Source organism: Cricetulus griseus, chromosome 6 (genome assembly GCF_003668045.3).
Source record: "Cricetulus griseus strain 17A/GY chromosome 6, alternate assembly CriGri-PICRH-1.0, whole genome shotgun sequence".
Classification (NCBI taxonomy): Eukaryota; Metazoa; Chordata; class Mammalia; order Rodentia; family Cricetidae; genus Cricetulus; species Cricetulus griseus.
In genome coordinates this window covers 51,313,633-51,333,787 of record NC_048599.1, presented here as the reverse complement: position 1 = coordinate 51,333,787, position 20,155 = coordinate 51,313,633, and the positions used below count along the sequence as shown (strand labels likewise).

Genomic DNA, 20,155 nt, shown 5'->3' with positions numbered 1-20,155 from the left:
GAGCGGTGAGCCGGAGGAGGCGGTGGTGGGGTGGGGTTGGAGGAAGCCGGAAGTGCATCAGCCTGGGTCCGTCTGGGCGTTGCGGGATTGGGGCCTGGGATCGCTTGGCCCGGGCAGCTGAGAAGCCCGTGAGCGGGCGGAGCGGCGCCATCCCGGCTCTGAGGCCTGCTGACCGGTGAGGAGCAGGGACTAAAGTGGGGGTGGGGGGCACTGTGGTTTAGGTCGCACCTCAAAGTGCGGGTTTCGGATCCCGGCGGCCCAGCCGCATCCTCCGCCCCTCCGCAACCCTCTGTCCAATAACCCGGGTCTAAGTCTCCTTCGCCCCCCCCCCACCGCCCGCGCCAGTAGCTGACCCCCCAGTATCTCCGCCTGTTCATCCTGGCATGTCCACAGCCCACCTAATCCCCTGTCCCCTCCCTGGTCCGGTACCCCTCATCCAGAGCCCTCGGTCCCGCCCCCCGAATTCCCGCAGTCCTTTGATCTGTGCTTAGCTCTGGGTCCCACCCCGCAGTCTCTGGTGCGGGCTCTGACAGCTCCGGGCCAGCCGCCCATTGCATTGCTCTTCACCCGGGTACAGATAGGCTCTACGCGCCCCGCTGAGGTCGGCGGCCGTCAGCAGCCACCGCAGAGGTACAGCGGGCGGCCCCGGGCATGTATGCCCCTGGAGGCGCAGGGCTGCCGGGAGGGCGCCGGCGGAGGAGCCCGGGAAGCAGCGCTCTGCCCAAGCAGCCCGAGCGGAGCCTGGCTTCGGCCCTGCCTGGCGCCCTGTCCATCACAGCGCTGTGTACTGCTCTGGCGGAGCCCGCTTGGTTGCACATCCACGGAGGCACCTGTTCCCGCCAGGAGCTGGGGGTCTCGGACGTGCTGGGCTACGTGCACCCGGATCTGCTGAAAGGTGAGGGCGCTGAGCTCCTGCTCTCCCGGCTTGAGGGGTGGTGCAGAACGAACGTGGGACTGGCTGAAGGAAGCATAGATAACCATAGACAATCATTTGTTGAAGGCAACAGCCCCGTTCTTACTTGGTGTTCATGCCCACCAGGTGGCTCTGTTTGGGGGGGGGGGTCTAGCTCCTCATCAGTTCTGATGTTATTCAGCCAAGCACCTATTCTTCACCGTCATGTTAATTCAGAATGTTGCTATTTTAGATTTCTGCCAGAGGAAGGGCACTTTAATAGGTAGAAGAAATGGGGTGATAGGTGTCACAATTAGCCACCCACTTCTAACAGACCTGAGATTCAGAAAAGTTGTTTGGGGGTAGCTTGATTCATGGAGAAAACAGAACTGTCAATATGACTAGTTGTAAAAGATATATTAGTATTCTATGATAATTGGACTTACAGTAGAGGTACTTGGCATCCCAGGTCATCATATGTCAGTTCCATTGCCACACTCAACAGTTGGAATTTGACTCTCAGTGCCCTTATAGGTATGCCTGATTGAGATGGTTGCTTTTATTTGTCAGTGGATTTCCGAGACCAGCAGCAGAAGAAAATACCTGTTCTGTTTGTTGGATGAAATGGGAGTCCAGAGCTTAGTGGAGGGCCTGTCTCAGGAGTTTCATAGCTCCTCCTCTGATTCTAGGAGTAAGGAGAAAAGCTGTTCGGTGTGAAAGCAGTACTATACTTCCTGATTTTTAATCTAAAAATGGTCAGTCAGTGGGCCCCAAATGGTCACATCTTGTTGCCCTCAAGTCCTTGGAACTAGTCTCAGAGGTTTTCATGTTTCTTCTTTGCCCTCTTTAGTTCTGGTGCATTGCTGTTAGATATGTGCAGTGTATCTCATGAAGGGCTCAAGCCCTGGAATTTGGTGAAAAGGTCAGCGTCCCCCCTCTGAATTGAAATAAAAACACTGCTGTAGGTCTAAGCCGAAAAGCCTTATCCTAGTGTTGTCCTTCTTAGTGAGTTCTCTTTAACAGTTTGCTTCTCTTTGCACATTTAAGGCTTTAGGATGATTTTTATAGAAGACAGGGTGGAGGTTCTGGTTTGAGACTTTTTTTTCACCCTCTTCCTGAGTTTGTCTTCTAAGACCAAGGTTATATATACCCTGGATGGAGGGCTTCTGATAGGCAGCTTTTTCTTAGCATATACCTGATGGCAGAAAGGCTGTAGAGTTTGAACTGGATGCTTTCCCATTTCTTTGCACTTGTCTTCATTCAGGCCTTTTGCATTTGTTCCCGTGGTATTTCTGTTTCAGGAGTTGAGTGTCACACAAACTGGGAAAGAGTTTATGATGATTGTCCTTTACAGGTCATCCTTGGGGTGGAGGGGTCATAGCATTCAAATGGTGTAGAGATCCAGGAAAAAAAAAAAGTGAAGCGAGCTCCCCAGGCTTACCCTGCTGGGTGGCATCACTGATAACTGCCTCCCATCTGTTGATGCCAGAATAAAATGGTGCTGTCTCCTTAATTATGTTTATCCCTTGTTTTACTTTGGCTGTTGTAAAAAAGGATCTCATGATACCTTGCCTTGGCTTATATATGTCCCTGTCAAAGGCATGTTAAAATAAAAATCAGTTCTTGATTCAAGGTTTTGTTTGTTCACAGAAGTATTTGTCTTTTTTTTTTCTTCCGAGATAAGGTTTCTTTGTATCCTGGCTGTCCTGGAACTCACTCTGTAGACCAGGCTGGCCTCGAACTCACTGAGATCTGCCTGCCTCTGCCTCCCAAGTGCTGGGATTAAAGGCGTACCACCTGGCCATATTTGTCCTTTCTAATAAATCATTCAAACCAAATTTTGTCCTTTTCATACATGATGTCTTAACCTATACATTGCATTTGCTGTGTGTTTAGGTATCTTAGCCCATGTGTGGTTTGCCAGCTCTGCTCGTCTCCTTGGCCATTGTAAGCCAGGATCACTTAGCTGCAGTCTATAAATAGAAACATTGGCATTGGGGCCTTGTGAGCCATTGCAGAAGGCAAGGAATCTGGTCTCTCGTTGCTTCGTTTCTGTTGCTCTCAATTTGTGTTTTCTGGTACCTCGTGGACCTTCAGACTTACGGAATCCTGTGTGACTGTGCTGATTTCTAGGTCTGCCAGATGATCTACCCTGGAAGCCTGGAATAGCCCAATTCCAGGAGGGAGTAGAGCTGTGCTGGGCAAATATGAGTGCTTATAGATACTTACTGAGGGAAACACCCTGCTAGGTCTCTGCAGGTAACACGAATGAGGTGGGCCAGAAAGCTCTGAAGCAAACCTGTGTACCAAGCACACTTCATATTTGTCTTAATTTGATCCTTATTCACAAAGGCCCCCAGCTCAAGGAGAGTAGGAGATTAGACATAGATGTTACAAGTTGCGACTCTGAAGTCCACACTCTTATTACCATCAAACCTTAGTGCCCTCTGAGTTTGTTTTCCTTTACTATTCTGATGGAGTGGGTTTTTGTTTGTTTGTTTGATTGGTTTCTTGTTTTTCACCAGTAAAAGAAAGCTTTATTAGGGGTGAGGAAATGCACACACAAAACAAGGCACACACCAAAAAAAAAGACCCTTTGCAAAGTAAAAGGGAGATTTGGGAAGCCGAAGCCTCTCTGGTTGTATTTTTGTCAAGCCCAGCCAGAGCTGTGCTTTTTGGTGCCCACACTATCTCTCAGGTTTCAGGCTCAACTTGGTGAACCAGAGGCAGAGCCACTCACCCTTGCTGTGTGACCAGATGTGTGAAGGCTTCAGCAAATGCCAGCTCAACAGATTCTGTTCTGAGTCTTCTCACATAGCTTCTCTGGGCTTAGATCCAGAGAAGACTTAGAAAAGCACAGACTTTTAGTGTCTGGGACAGAACCCCCTGAAAGCCCTCTCTGCCTCTCTAGTGTGTCTAGCGCAGGGCAGCCCCACCACCAGCTTCAGGAAGCAGTTTTGGAGAATGAGTAAGTTTTGGAGAATGAGCAGTTTGGAGAATGATTTGATGTCAAGTGACTCAAGATTGACAACAGCCACTGGAGGACCAAGGATGGAGGGCCTGTGCACCTGATGGGTAGTGACAGATACTGATGCCATCACCAGGCCCTTGGGGGCTGTTCTCAGGAGGCTTGGCTGGCACCATTGACAACTGTAAGATAACCCATCTGGACACTGGTGAGCCCTGTTGGTGGTCCGTGTCAGGTTTGGCCAAGAGTTACAGTGAAGGATGCAGAGCTGGGGAGAAGGTGTTTGGAGAGACTGGGGCAGTGGGAGTTCCTCTAGCCCACAGGACCCCTAGTGAGGAAGAAGGAAGGGAAGAACAGCGGGAAGCTGGTCTGAAACCACTTCAGCCTTTCTGCCTTCAGCCCACATAGGTCAAGAGAGGGTCAACCACAGACAGGTAGACAGGAAGAGCCAAAGCATTCAAAACAAATCCAGCCCTGTGACTCACCAATGAGTGACCTTGGTCAAAGTCAGTTCCTTAGGATCTGATTACATAGCAGCTGCCTTCTTCCTGATGACTAGAAGGGACAGTCAAGCAGTGTTGACCAAAATAAAAAGGTCAGAATACAACTGGAGGGGAGGATAGGATATGCTGTCTGCCTGGAATGTAGTGTAGCAAACCACTGGCTCAAATATAAAGTCAAGACCCTGCCCCGCATGGCCTTTCTCTCCCACAATAAGTCACTCCTAGCCTACCTAGCCTTTGGAGCTTTAGTATCTCTAAAAGACTTCTGGGGGAAGGAGGAGTATTGTTTGCTCTCCCTGCCATACTGATATTTAGGAAAGGAAGCCAGAGACTTTCAAATTTCTGGCCCTAGGAGATGCTCTTGATCAGGGCTCTTCCTGTCTTACCTCATGGTAAGACACTGCTGCCCTGCCACCCCTCTCTGGGAATGTTAGCACCACCCAAAGGGAAGCTCACATTTGGCTTTCAGCAGTTCTCAACGTGTGGATTTCAACCCACCCTTTCACAGGTGTTGCCTAAGTTTATTGAAAACACAGATATTTAGCCGGGCATTGGTGGCACATGCCTTTAATCCCAGCACTCAGGAGGCAGAGGCAGGCGGATCTCGAGTTCGAGGCCAGCCTAGAGCGAGTTCCAGAACAGCCTCCAAAGTCACAGAGAAACCCTGTCTCGAAAAAAAACAAAAACCCACAGATATTTACATTTCAATTCATAACAGTAGCAAAATTACTTATGAGGTATTAGTGGAATAATTTTATGGTTGGAGTCACAACAACATGGGGAACTGTGTTAAGGGCAGTAACATTAGGAAGGTTGAGAACCACTGCCTTAAGCACTATAACTTTGAAGTAGAGAAGGGCAGTTGAAACAAAACCTGCTTGAACTTGGTGTCAGGAGCTCTTCCTCTGTCCAGAGTCACTCTATTCAGTCTGGTTGAATAGGTGACTGCTTTCCCTCTTAGCACCTGTCTGTGGTGGGTGAGGCAGGTGTTGCTGCTTTCATTTGAGCCTTTAAAACAGGCCAGCTAGGGACTTGAAGATTGACTGTAGCCTGTGGTAGACCTAGCATTTGACCAGGTATATTTTTCTGGTGCACTAACTCATGAGCAGAATTGTGCTCAGATGCCCTCAGTGCTGCAGAGGTTTAAGCACCATATGAAGCCAGTTTCACCCTAAGCCCGTGTGTGAACACTGCCCATCACTCAACGATCCACGGCTTTCTTGCCTTTTTGTTGTTGTTACTGCTGGTGGAATTTGAGTCCTCCAGCTGCTGTTTTCATGAGCTCAGCAGCTGCTGTCTTGGACAACGTTCATACTAGTTCATTTGACCCTTCTTTTCAATACACCTCCTTAGAGTTTGATTGATTATCTCCATCAAGAAAATAATAAAAGCTGCCAGTGGATGCTTAGGTTTCCAAGCAGCACATTGCAGTGTCTGGGGGTCACTGTGTGACCTAGAGGAGGTCACTTAATCTTCTGGAGCTTCTGACTCCTCATCTGAACTGTGTAATGACTTCCAGGGTGGCAGTCAAGCTTGGCAAAGATAATACTTGACCCATTTGTGTGTACAGGCTCTTGTACCTTCAGCCATATCTGCCTCTAGAGAAATGCAGGTGAAGGTGGGCCTCTTTCTTGAATCTTTTTGTCATGTGCATATCTTGTTTATTAAAATAAAAGTAAGCCGGGCAGTGATAGCTCATGCCTTTAATCCCAGGACCTGGGAGGCAGAGGCATCGGATTTCCATGAGTTCGAGGCCAGCCTGGTCTACAGAGTGAGTTCCAAGACAGCTGGACAGCCAGGGCTATTACACAGAAACTCTGTCTCAAAAAAATTTTTTTTAAATGTAAAGCACATAGGCATGGATATAGCAGGTGCATGTTTTCAAGGATAATACATTAAACCATCATCAGAAGAAACAAAAACCAGTGTATTTGAAGTCTCTTGTGTTCCCTTCTTCACACAGAGTGCCTGGCGGCACAGAGTAACGCAGGTGAACTGCAGAGTGGCCCATGATGTCAGCCCTTAACATCCTGTCTCTGGCAGGCATTCTTGGTGGCATTGGAACACTTGAATCCTGTCCCAGCATTCCCACATGCCATGCAAACTCCAAAAAGAACTGATTCAGTTTTCAGTAATGTTCAATTCAGAGACAGGAGTCAGCCCTTTCTCGGTCAAGCCTCTCTTCCTGGGCCCCTTCAGAATCCCTGTTGTTGTAAGATGCAGTTCTGGGTGCAATGAGGACAGATGCTAGCTTCTGGCAGAACTCATGGATAGGCAGGCTCCATGGCAGTAGGTAATCACCCAAGCCTCCGAAGTTAAGATCATGACAGATAACTCTAAAGGCAGCCAGATGGAGGCACCTGAGCCTTGTCTGGGCTCAGCCAGCATCTACCTGGAGAATTTTGAGTCTGAGGCTGAGTACATATGTCAGTCACAAAATGCTTGGCATCTCCCACTGCTCAAGATTCCATGATGGCCAGCATCTGCTGATTTGAATCATTTTTGTTGGCAGAGGGTCGAGCCACTTAGCTTCTTGGGCGTTCCTCCATCTGTTTACCTTCTTATGGAATGTAGTATTGGTGTTTTGGGGACTGGAGACTTGGACTACTTGTATGGGGATTTTCTGTGCTCCCAGACCCTTGAGGAGCCTGGTACATGATTGCAGCAGCACATGATTGCAGATAGAGATGTATGCTAGAAATTGAAGATTCACAAAGATCAAGAAAGGAGCCTGTAGCCTTTGTCCAGCTCTATCCAGTTTTTCCTAAATCACTCAGTGACCTATGGCCTAAATGAAAGCACTTGGTAATAGCTGAGGAAGAGGAGGGAGAAGAAGTGAAGACTTGTTTCTTTCTTTCTTGTTTTTGTTTTCAAGACAGGGTTTCTTTGTGTAGCCCTACTTGTTCTGGAACTAGTTCTGTAGACCAGGCTGGCCTCGAACTCACAGATATCCTTCTGCCTCTGCCTCCTGGGTGCTGGGTTTAAAGGTGTGATCCACCACTTCTGGGCCCTTTTTAAATCATTCATTCATTCATTTATTCATTCATTTTTTTTTTATGCAGGGTCTCACTATGTATCCCTGGCTGACCTGGGACTCACTATGTAGAATAGTCCCTAACTCAGAGAGATCTGCCTCTGAGTACTGGGATTAAAGGTGGGCACCAATATGACCTGCCTTTGCTCGTCTTTTGATCAGCCTTTATTCCAGGAAGCCATTGCAGTTTCCATAGCTATCAAAGTAGATTGACAGTACTGTTTAATTGAAATTTTTAAAAGAAGGTGTTTAAACACTTCAAGGAATACAAGCTGCCCTGTTTTGGTGCATGATTGTCACCCTAGGGACTCCTTGAATGTTGCTGTTCCTGTTTTAGCACTTCTTTTCCTTGGTTTACCCTCTATTTTGGTATCATACATGTTCTCGTTTCTAAACTTTCTAGTGTATAACTTCTTAGCTTTTCCACTGCTGGCTTGCATTTCAACTCTCTAGTCCTAATCGAAGTCTTCTCTCCCTTTTTTGTAGAGGGTGCAGTTGAGGGTGGTGATTGAGGCAGGGTCTCAGGAAGCCCAGGCTGGCCTCAGGTTTGCTAAGTAGCAGAAACTGGCCTTTAACTCCTGAACCTCCTGGTAACACCTCCCAAGTGCTGGAATTACAAGGATGAACCACTGTTCAGCTCAGTGGCGTATTTGCATCGTTGTTAGTCTTCACCACTGTCCATTTCCAGAACTTTTTCATGACCCCAAACTTAAAACTCACAGTCAACTAACACCTTGCCCTCCCCTTTTCCAGCTCCTGGCAGCTACCATCTTACTCCTCTGTGTCAGTGATTCTGGCTTCTTGGCATCTCATGAACAGAATCACAATATTTGGCCTTCTCTGTTTGACTTAACTTACTTCACTTAGCTCAGTGTCTCCTGTTTTAGAATGAAAACAGAAGGGATGAATTAATAAGTAGAGAATGGGCATCAGTTGACCTCTGGCCTTGGTCTCTCTGGCTGTTTCAGCTCAGAAGTCAATGACCTTTCCTTGTTGGCCCAAAGTATCCTTTACCAAAATAGCTTAACATGCCAGCTTAATTAATTGTCAAGATCTTGAAAAATGATTTGAAGCTAGGTCTGGTGGCACACACTTGTAATTCCAATACTCAGGAGGCTGAGGCAGAAGGATCATGATTTGAAGCCAGCCTGGGCTATACATTGAGACTCTTGTCTCAGAAGCAAAGTGAAAGGAAGAAGGGGGTGTGGGCAGACACTGGCATGGCACTTGGTTTGTAGAGTACCTAGCATACAGGAAGCCCTGGTTTGTGTCATAAAATTATTGTCATATTATTATGTGGTGGTGCATGCCTGTAATTGTAGCCCTCCAAGGTGGGGGCAGGAAATCACAAATTTGAGATCATTCTCCACCCCTGCTTAGCAAGTTTGAGGTCAGCCCGAGATCCATGAGACCCTGTCTCAAAAAGACATATAGAAGAAACATAGTCACCCTAGATTAGTCTTGTTGGAAAAAGGACTTGAGGTGTACAGGTGACTTCAGTTTGCAGCATGGAAGTTCCTTGCCGCTACAGAGCAGCTGGTGGTAGGAGCTCATACAGTGTCCTCTAGGGCTTCTGGCTCCCGGATACTAGGCAGGAGGGAAACCAAGATCACACTGCCTACCTCAGGGTGTTTCTTGACATGAAGCTTCCATTCTCTCTCCACAGATTACTGCATGAACCCCCAGACAGTGCTGCTCCTGAGGGTCATTGCTGCCTTCTGCTTCCTGGGCATCCTGTGTAGTCTGTCTGCATTCCTTTTGGATGTCTTTGGGCCCAAGCATCCAGCTCTGAAGATTACTCGTCGCTATGCCTTTGCTCATATCCTCACTGGTAAGGCCAGGGTCTACTTGTGTGGGAGAGGACCTGCCCTGGGCATAGTGGTACAAGGGATAGTTTCTCTGTAGAGAGCTGTGTGATAAGCTCTAGCTTTTCAGGCATGAGGTGCCTTAGTGTTGACTTCTGTCATTTGTGAATAATTTACCTAGGAGTAGAGGGAATGTTAGCATTCCACAGGAGTCTCGTGGCTCTATAAAAATGACAATTGAAGTTCACAGAAACTCAGGGCTTAGTGTAAGCATGAAAGGAGTTGGTTGTCTGGACTTGTGTGTATGGTCAGTTTTTCCCCCTAAGTCTATCTCCCTGCCAGGTCTGCTTTCTCTGCCTGTATGTAGCCACTTTCCTCATCCAGGCCTGGGCTTGTGTGTGGCTTTTGATAGTGACTGACTTCAGTTCAACTCGGTTTCTAAAACTGCATGATCTTACCTGTTCCTTCTCAGTACCCAGCAGCATTCAGGAGCCTTATTATCTAATTATAAATTCTTTCTCTTCTTTTCCAGACTTTTTTGTGGTGGGAGGGGGATGGGGTGGTACTAAGGATTGAATTCAGTGCCTTGTGCATGTTAGACACGCTCCTTACCACTGAACAGTAATTCTTAAGGTAGACCCTGTCTAGTCAGGGTGGTTAAATAACTGTTCTCAGCCCAAACCAAGAATCTCATCTCCAAGAAAGTCCTTAGAGCCTTGGGCTGGGCAAGTCCTCTGAGAACTGGGTGAGAGGCTATGATTGATTCCTTAAGCATCCTGACTGCTGATCCCCATTCTGTGCTGTCCCTGTCTCCCAGTCCTACAGTGTGCTACCGTCATTGGCTTTTCCTACTGGGCTTCTGAGCTCATCCTGGCCCAGCAGCAACAGCATAAGAAGTACCATGGCTCCCAAGTCTATGTCACCTTTGCTGTTAGCTTCTACCTGGTGGCAGGAGCTGGTGGAGCTTCAATCCTGGCTACTGCAGCCAACCTCCTGCGCCACTATCCAACGGAAGAAGAAGAGCAAGCGCTGGAGTTACTATCCGAAATGGAAGAAAATGACCCCTACCCAGCAGAGTATGAAGTCATCAACCAGTTCCAGCCACCCCCTGCCTACACGCCCTAACGCCAGCTGGGGCTCTCTTCCTCAGCAGCCCTTCCCCCAGTGCCACAGCTCCTCTTACACCCAGAAGAGCCACTTCCCCCAGCAGGTCTCACCGGTAGGACCCTGACCATCTTCACCAAACTTCCCCCAGGTGACACTCTGCCTTTAGGGTTGTCCGTTTGTCCCTGCTCCGCATAGCTGGGACTCTGATTTTATATAATGCACTCTTTCCCCTCCTAGAATCCTCTGCTCCTTTCCTATTCACTAGCTCCTTCCAACCATGGATGGTCAGATAAGTTTCCTCCCTCTGTGGGCCATGTCTTTGGAACTGGGACTTTCCTTGGGTTGCTGCTGGTAGTGGACAGTCCCTGAGAGAGGTGCCAACAGGGCACAAAGGGAAGGGGACTGTGCCACGTAGATTCACTTTGCCAGGCCCAGCATTTGTACCACTTCTCTATCTGGGCTGACTCTCTCATTCCTTCTAGAGTGCCCCAGGCCCAGCTGTCCACTTTGTGGATTCTCTGCACTTTAGTCTCTGGGCCACTCCTCAAGTGTGTTCTGGTTTTCTGGAGAGAAGGCATTGCTGTTGGGGAGCAGAACAGCTGCTCTCCTGCCCTGTTCTGGCTTCTTGTGGTTGGAGCCAGGCAAGGAAACAGAACCAGGCAAGAGACTGATCCTATCGAGGACCCCAGTGAAGGGGACTGAGTGTTCCAGTCCCTTCACCTTTTAATGTGAGTGGTTTTAAAAGGAAAAAAACAAAACCAAGCAATAGCAGCCATGCTCTCTTTCTAAAAACAGGGATATGGTTGTTGTTGTTCAGAAATGGAGCCCATCCCTTATGGCTCTGCAATATTTTGGACCATAGCTCCCTCCAAGCCTATAGTCACTCCTTCCAGTCTCTCCAACAGAATGCAGGCTTTCTGTCCTGGCTCCTTCTTCCAGGCAGCTGTTGCTCCCTGGGGCCTTTCTGTGGAACAGGGCCACATGGCCCCCGCGGGGCTGAGAACTATGGCCTGGCTGGCTGGCCAGCGTGGTGCTCCTCAGAACTGTGGCACTGAGATGTAACCTGGCCTCAGTTCAGGCACAGGGGCCAAGCAGGGCAGGACCCTCCACTCTCCACAAAGTATTCCACCCAGAGGCCCATCAGGTTGGTGTCAGGACTCTTGTGAGATGTGCAGGCCTGGCTGTAGCCTTCAGAGTCAATGTGTGCCCTAGCCTGTGACTTGGGGCTACAGCTTGTTGCATGCTCCTCTTCCCTTCTGGAATGTATGCTGGTCTTGCGGTGTGCTACTAGGCTGTTACTCTAATTATTCTGTTTGCCTTGGGTCCAGTTTTATTGTTTATTGTTTATTTTGTTGTTTTACCTGGAGACCTGGGGCATAAGGTGGATGGGATTTGAAAGGCCTGCAGCTTGGATCCAGATAGGCAAGCTGTTCTTGTTCATTTGTGAGCTTCTTTGGAGTGAGGGTCTAATGCTTGATGAAAGGGAGATGGATTTCAATCTCCTCTCACCCTTAAGATGACAGACATTTTGAGCAAGAATGCAGACTGAATACAGTCACTGAACTGTGACTACAAGAAGACTGTCACCTCCCCATTCTTTGGCCAGAAAGAGTGGGGAATATGTGGATAAATGCCTGTGCAGATGAAGACCAAGTGTGCCCATAAGAAAGCATCTGCTTGGAGTTCCCTGCTGTGATGCCAAAGTGTGCCCCAGTATGACTCTCCCATTCTTCCAGACCCTACTCTGAGGCAAGAAAAGCTGCCAGGTGATGCCTGAGCACAAAGTCAAGGAGCTAATTAAGACTACCTTTCTGTGAAGTCCTGAGCTTATCATTGGCAGGTTTTTGAAGTGTGTGGCCAGCTCTCTCTAACATTGCATCTGAGGGAGCAGGCCAGAAGACCAGGCACCAAACATGCATGCCAAAGTGAATGAGGACTTGACCCTGTGGATAGTTCCTTGTGATTTGGAACCCACTTTTTATTAGATTTCCATTCCTCTGGCCTTTCTTTCTCTATCCCTGTCATTCTGACACTGATAGTTTGTCATATAAATTCCTCTGGTTCTGTTTTTCTTTTCTAGGAAAAAAATTAAAAGACAAAACAAAAACCAGAAACTACAAATGAGAACACAAATGCCAGTGGCTGCCTGTAATTTTTGTCATAATTTTCCAGATGTTTGTTTTCTTCCTCCCAGAGAAGCAGGAGACATTCAGCGATGAAGCTTGCGATGGCAAAGTTAGGAGGGACTTGGCATGCCCCTGAATCACACATGACCTTTTGATACTTGGGAGCCTCTCACTCCTGACATCTTTCACAGAGGATGTTCCCAAAGCCCACAGCTAGAAACAGTAGGTGGCTCTGCCCAAAATACTGACTACAAACCTTGACCTGCCCCTCTCTGCATGTCCTGATGAGCTGCAGAAGAGCTGTTTTCAGATCTCTAGTGGTACTTACTGGGAAAAGCCTGAGAATACAAATGGTTCTGGGAGCAAGGCCTGCAGAGTTGCTCTTCTAGGCAGTTGATGGGTGAAACCTTGATGGCTGCCCACATTCTTAGTTCATTCATTCTCAACCCAACTCTGGGCCCCAAGTATATATTTGGTGAAAGCATTTAAGGCTCTCTTTGGGAAGTAGTCCATTTCTAGCAGGATGCATGTCTTTCCTGAAAAGTGATAATCTTCTCATTCTGTGTCTGTTAAGACATTTCTATGAAGGGTCAATTAGATTATGCACAAAACACTTGAGCCCCATGAAAGAAACAGGATGTCTGGCAGGACCTTGTCTCCAAGGATTGTATTTCCTTAGCTCAAGGGAAACAGTGAAATAAGTAGTCTCCTTGACACCTTGGGAAAGTCCTATGCTGGAGACGGGAGACTGGTTCTAACCAGAATAATCAACAGCTTTCTGGAAGGAGCAGAAAGAGCTGGGTTGGTGTGAAAGAGCATTTGGGGAGGGGCCATTCCCTCTGAGGGAGTGGTGTGGTGGCGAGGCTGTGGTGCCAAGTGAGATGGTGAAAGCCCATCTGATGTTAGCAGTGGGAAGCCACAGGGCATCCAGTTTGTGGACTGCTAGTGGTGTGTGGGGTTGTGGCATTAAGAAAAGCACCAGACAGTGTGGGAATTGGGACAGGTGGACATTGTATGGAGGACCCTCAGGCCTGATAAAAGGGGGAGAGAGCCCAGTAACTCCATCCCTGTCAGAATGCATCGGAAGTTGGGATTGGCCTTGTTGCTCAAAAGGGCTTCAGAAGAGAGGCTGTGTTGTGTGAAGGACAGCGAGGAGAGGCCTTGGGAAACACAAAGTGGCTGTTTGTATACACCTGAGGGAAGGGCAGTTCTCTCCAGATAACCTCAGAATCCACAGCTGGTTTTCTTAGAGGTGCCCATGCCCTGGGCCATGACAGTATGGAATACAAGTTTCTGTGGGGAGACAGAAAAGAACTAATAAACTTTATAGCCTTTGTTTTCAAATGGTCTGCAGTCTTCCTGTGCCTTTCTGTGGGAGTGCCATTGTGATGGGGGTCAGGCACAGAAGATGACTCCATTTTGGATGGGTCTTTCTGAAGTGAGGCAGGAACCCTTTTTTAAAAAATATTTTTATTTTATGTGCATTGGTGTTTTACATGCATGTATATTTGTGTGAGACTGTTGGATACTGGAGAACTGGAGTTACAGTTGTGAGCTACCATGTGAGTACTGGGAATTGAACCTGGATCCTCCAGAAGAGCACCCAGTGCTCCTAACTACTGAGCCATCTCTCCAGCCCCAAGGCACAGACTCTTAGGAGCAGTGGTTTGACATTTAAGATGTCAGTTCCTCACCTATGAATTGTGGGGGAAATGCTTGACTTAAGTACTGGGGTAGAGAGCTCTTTCCTCAGGAGAGATTCATGGTGGACCGGCCTGTCCATTCTGCCAAGGAGGAAAACCCAGGTCTGGTGAGGGGCCTTTTCCAAAGATGTTGAAGGGGAGATAGAGGTCTTCTGCCAACCATGTGTCTGAGGAGTTAGAGAATAAAAGAACTTTCAAAGAGGCAGTTTCCAGTCCACTTTTTACATGGGTCTTTCAGAGTGCAGGGCCTGTTTGAACCTACCTTGTCCTAACTGTACCTTGAAGATGGCTGCTGGCCCCCTAAGAGAACACACTGTGGTGAGGTGGACCATGTACCCCTGTTCTATGCTTGCCTGTTCTACCACCTTCTTGAAAATGGTATCTCTACCTTGACTATTTGTGTTGGGGTTTTCTTTTGTAAAATCTTCAGGGTGGGCTTTTGTGTCCCCTTAGAGTCTAACAGGAGGTCAAAGAAAATTTGCATATGTATACATATGTATTTCTTTTTGGTTGATAGGCCCAAGTTGTAAATTCATTAGGCCAAAAGGTCAGACTTTTCTTTTTTGTTTGGTTTTTGGTGTTTTGAGACAGGATTTCTCAGTGTTTCCCTGGATATTCACTAGCTCTGTAGACCAGTTTGGCCTCAAGCTCAAGAGTTCCACCTGCCTCTAGCTCCTGAATGCTGAGATTAAAGGCATGGGCACCATCCACATCTTTTTTTGGTGGTAGTGGGGGGAAATCATACTTTTTTTCTGTTTAATTATTATTATTATTATTATTATTATTATTTTTTTTTTTTTTTTTTTTTGGTTTTTTGAGACAGGGTTTCTCTGTGGCTTTGGAGGCTGTCCTGGAACTAGCTTTTGTAGACCAAGCTGGTCTCGAATTCACAGATTTCACCTGCCTCTGCCTCCTGAGTGCTGGGATTAAAGGCATGCGCTACCAACGCCTGGCTTATTATTATTGTTTTTTTTGTGACAGGGTTTCTCTGTTACAGCCCTACCTGTCTTGGAACTTGCTCTATAGACCAGGCTGGTCTCAAACTCACAGAGATTCTCCTGGGTGCTGGAACTAAATGTGTGTGCCACCACCTCCTGGCCGTTTATTATTGTTTTTGAGAGCATTTCATGTAGCCCATGCAGGCTTCCAACTGGCTAAAGAGAAGGGATGACCTTAAATTCCTGATTATCCTGCCTCCATTTCTGAGTGTTGGGATCATAGGCTGAACACTCAGCTTTATTCGGTACAAAGAACCAGGGCTTTGTGCTCTAAGCAAGCACTCCACCAATAGAGCTACATTCTCTACATTGATTTGTGTATTTATGTATTTTGTCAACAGGATTTACTATTAAACTCTGGCTAGAACTCGATATCTAGATCAGACTGACTTCAAGCTCACCAAGATCCACCCACCTATGCCTTCCCAGTGCTGGGATTAATGGCTTGTACCACCATGCTTGGCCCAAAGTGTTTTGTGGAGGATACAAAGACACGAACTTAAAAGTGTTTTGTGGAGGATATAGTTGATAGAGGGCTTGTCTTTGTTTGGACAAAGTCCTGGGTTTGATACGAAGTACCACAAAGTTATTAACCCATGCAGTTCTTGTCCTGAATACTTTCTAGACCAGCTGCCAGGAAAGAGAAAACATTATAATGAGATCAAAACTTGACAGTCAAGGAGAGCTCTACCCAATGTAGTGCCTCAGCCCTGTGACCCCAGCACTTAGGAGGCTAAGGCAGGAGAATTGCCACAAGGTTGAGAGCAGCCTAGGTTACATGGGGATTTCCAATCCAACCCAGGCTATAGGGCGATGCTATCTCAAGATGAAAGTTAAGTAAAAAAGGAAGGCTTCCTGAAGAAGAGACTTGAGGTTTTGAAGCATGACTAAGCTTGATGAAAGACCGGCTGGATGGCAGTTGTGAGTGGCCACATGGGTTCTAGAAACTGAATGCTGACCCATCCCTCTAGTCTTCTCATTCTTTTTCTATTTAAGAGGGAGAGGTGGTTAAAGACAGTCATTACTTCTTATATCCTATTTACAATGTACTTTAAAATATATTTGTGTGTGTGTGTGTCTGTGTGCAAGTATATGCCATATGAGTGCAGGTGCCCTTAGAAGCCAGAAGTCAGAGCCCCTGGAGCTAGAATTACAGGAGGTTTTGAGTGGCCTGATAAGGGTACTGGGAACTGAACCTGGGTCCTCTGCAAGAACATCAAGTGCTCCTGACCCCTGAGGCATCCTCAACAGTGTACTTTAACTTAGACAATCTCATTGGAGCCTGACAACCCAAAATCACAGGGCTGCATCATGTGTTTCAAGCCTTAATTGCAATGGTTTAGAGAGGGATGTAAAACAAAAAATGGAAGAAGACCTACCACCAGAATCACTGTCCTCTCACCATGCAAACAGTAAACCAAGTGAGACACACACACACACACACACACACACACACACACACACACACACACACACACACACACACACTCTTGTGGTTAGAAGATAACTTTCAGGAGTCAATTTTCTCCTTCCTCCTTATGGGTTCTAGGCATTGAACTCATGTCATCAGGCTTGGTAGGAGGCATCCTCATCCACCAAGCCACTTTTTTTGTTTCTGTTTTTCAAGACAGGGTTCCTGTGTAACTCTAGTTGTCTTGGAACTTGATTTGTAAACCAGGCTGGCTTCTAACTTAGGTAAATCTGCCTCTGGAGTGCTGGGACTAAAGCTGTACACTACCACACCGGGCCCTACCAAGTCATCTTGATGGCCTGAGCTATTCCTTTCAAGGTAAAATATACCACCCCCCCCAATTAAGAAAGAGGTACAAAGCCAGGCCATGGTAGTGCACGCCTTTAATCCTAGCACTTGGGAGGCAGGGGCAGGTGGATCTCTGTGAGTTCAAGGCCAGCCTGGTCTACAAAGTGAGTTCTAGGATAACAAAGACTGTTAAATAGATGAACCATGTCTCAAAAAACCAAACCAAAAGGTACATATGCCACATGTATCTTTAATTTTTTTGTTTAAATTTGTATTTGTATGAGAATATGCCACATGTATGAGTGCCACAGAAGCTATAACATGGCATTAGATCTACTGGGGCTGGAGTTACAAGTGTTTGTGAGCCATCCAATATGGTGAGAATTGAACTCTGGAAGAGCAGTAAGTACTCTTGCTCGGCTAACTTTCAAGCTCCCCCAATCTTTAGTTCTAGAACTACTGGGATAAAGTATAGAGTATCAGTGAAGCCCTTGGTGCTAGAAAAAAAAATGTTTGGAAATTTTAAAAGCCTGTTCTTTAGGTTTTTAATCCTGGCACTTGTGAGGCAGAGGCAGGTGGATCTCTGTGAGTTCGAGACCATCCTGATCTACAAGAGCTAGTTCCTGGACACAGGCTCCAAAGCTACGGAGAAACCCTGTCTCAAAAACAAACAACAACAGAAACTCCTAAAACTTGTTTTTCATCTGTTACTGTTTTGGGCATGTGGGTTTTTTTGGTTTGTTTGTTTGTTTTTGTTTTTTGAGACAGGGTTTCTCTGTGTAGCTTTGGAGCCTATCCTGGCACTTGCTCTGGAGACCAGGCTGGCCTGGAACTCACAGAGATCTGCCTGCCTCTGCCTCCTGAGTGCTGGGATTAAAGGCGTGTGCCACCAATGCCCGGCAAGGGCATGTGGTCTTGATGGCTGTAATCTTAATAGTGGAAAGCATTTTAAGTAGGCATTTAGCTAAGGTTCATCCTCATATAGAAGATGCATGTTCTGGAGGTAAATACATTCAGGATTTGCTAGTTGCAGTTGCTGTATTCTTTTGACCTCATCTGGAAAACTCTCATTTCTCATAAGACCCCCCAATATTCCTAGAAAATGTCAAAGCCAATGATGTGGGAGGTTTTCCAGAGAAGATAATTTTGTATTCCCAGAGGACAATTCCTCTATTTTGCTTTATGAGGCAGATAGCAATCCCAAACCACGGAAAGGTTGGGGCTTTCATAGACCTAAACAGCCTCTGTCAATCAGTGGAAGCAGACAGCAGCAAAGTCCAACCTTCTCATTGTTCAAGAGGCCACTATTTTCTATTACAAATTTCTCTTTAATTTCCTCTCAAGACAAAACAATACCAATTTTTAAGCTAAATTCAGCCCAGATAGGGCAGGAGAGGCTTTTCACCAGAAAACATCCTCCCCGCTCAACCTTTGGAGAAAAAATATTTTGGTACAAATATCTAAGATGGCACACATTGGTGAGGGTGTAAGAAAACCTAAATCCTGTGCAAGGAAGTTTCTTGTTGACAGGCAGGGAGAAGCTGCTGCCTCCTACTGGCAGCAGAGTAGACTACTAGAAAGGTGCTCAGTCCATCTCCTAGGCAACCTGAATAAACTTTGCACTGTGTCTGTTAAATTCTTTGCTGCTAGGCTGTGCTCCCCAACAGCTTTGTTTTGTGTCTTTTGCAACAGGGTCTCAGACCACAGCCCAGGATGGCCTAGGACTGGAAGCAGTCCTGAGTGTTGGGATTGATTACAGGCAGGAGCCACCACACCACACTTCTCTGCCATTTTAAAACTTGTTCTTCATGACAAAGCCTGAGTTGGCACTGCAGGAACATGCCCGCCTACAGACAGAATGGCAAGTCTCTACAGCATAAATATGCAAGTGCCCCCACACTCCAAATTTCCTTGTTTGAAGAAACTGCTTTGGGAGCCGTAGCAGGTTTTCCTTGTTAGAAATGTTTAGCGTCAGTAGGGTGGTGGTGGCGGCGAACGGCGTTAATCCCAGCACTCGGGAGGCAGAAGCAGGAGGATCTCTGTGAGTTGTAAGGCTAGCCTGGTCTACAAGAGCTACACAGAGAAACCCTGTCTAGAAAAACCAAAAAGGTCTTCCAAGGTGGGGGGAGATAAAAGGGTTTTAATTCCTTTGGTTTGACTGAAAAGACTTTTATTTTTCTGTTTTTTTTTTTAAAGATTTTATTATGTATACAACATTCTGCTTCCATGTATACCTGCACACCAGAAGAGATCTCATAACGTATGGTTGTGAGCCACCATGTGGTTGCTGGGAATTGAACTCAGGACCTCTGGAAGAGCAGTCGGTGCTCTTAACCTCTGAGCCATCTATCTCTCCAGCCCTTTTTTGGTTTTTTTGAGACAGGGTTTTTCTGTATTGCTTTGGAGGCTGTCCGTCCTGGAACTCGCTCTGGAGACCAGGGTGGCCTCGAATTCACAAAAGATCAGCCTGCCTCTGCCTACCAAGTGTGGGATTAAAGGCGTGTGCCACCACTGTCCGGCTAATAAGATTCTTAAATTTTGTTGGTTTGTTTAAAAAGATGGCACAGAGGCAACTTTGTGTAAAGCTTCTTGGGGGACAGCTATCACCATCATCTTAAGATTGGGTACAGAACTTTTATTGACTTATTAACTTTTGTGACACACTGTTGCCCAGCCTGGCCTGGATCTCGAAGCAATGCTCCTTCTGTCTCAGCCCCCAGAGTGCTGGGATTACAGCCAGGAGCCACCACGCCCCATTTTAGATCAGTGATTTATCCAGAGACTCCATTTAGAAACCATTAGGTTGCCCATGCCAAGGTATGTTTTGGGAAACCTGTTTACCTTCCTACCCTGTTTGTTGCCTTCTTCGGGTCAAACCGAGACCGAAAGGCAAAGTCTAGCGCAATTTCAGACTACAGCAGGTCACCTGCCCTTGTGGCTTTCTCTGCAAGGTGTTCCTGGGCCCTAAGGACGGGCCACTGGTTCTCTGTCGGAGCCGGGGGCCCGAACAGCGTCCCAGCTGCAACTATCCAGGAGGTTTAGAAGAATCCCGACGAGGAGGTCCTCCGAGGACGGTTCCGGCGGCAGGCAGGTGACGCCAGGCCAGCGCGGAGTCCCGGTTCACGTAGGGCGTGTACCGCCCTCCACCCAGCACAGACCCGCCCCTCCCTGGACTGTAGACAGGTCAACTGGGCGGGCCTCTCAGCACAATGGAACACCACACCTGACCGCGCCTCTCCGCGGGGCGGGACGGCACGTCC

General features: G+C 47.2%; 1 protein-coding gene across 2 annotated transcripts; it reads left to right on the top strand.

The window, feature by feature from the left end:
- Positions 1–21: 21 nt before the first annotated feature.
- On the top strand, positions 22–14,339 carry Tmem127 (transmembrane protein 127). Of its 2 annotated transcripts, XM_027421907.2 has the most exons (4): positions 22–175; positions 578–895; positions 9,064–9,228; positions 10,020–14,339. In XM_027421907.2, the coding sequence occupies exons 2-4, from the start codon at positions 652–654 to the stop codon at positions 10,325–10,327; spliced, it is 717 nt and encodes a 238-aa protein (XP_027277708.1). In that variant the 5' UTR covers positions 22–175; positions 578–651; the 3' UTR covers positions 10,328–14,339. The 2 variants fall into 2 exon arrangements, with proteins under 2 accessions (XP_027277708.1, XP_027277709.1); XM_027421908.2 differs by lacking the exon at positions 578–895 and having other exon boundaries at positions 30–175.
- Positions 14,340–20,155: the final 5,816 nt, after the last annotated feature.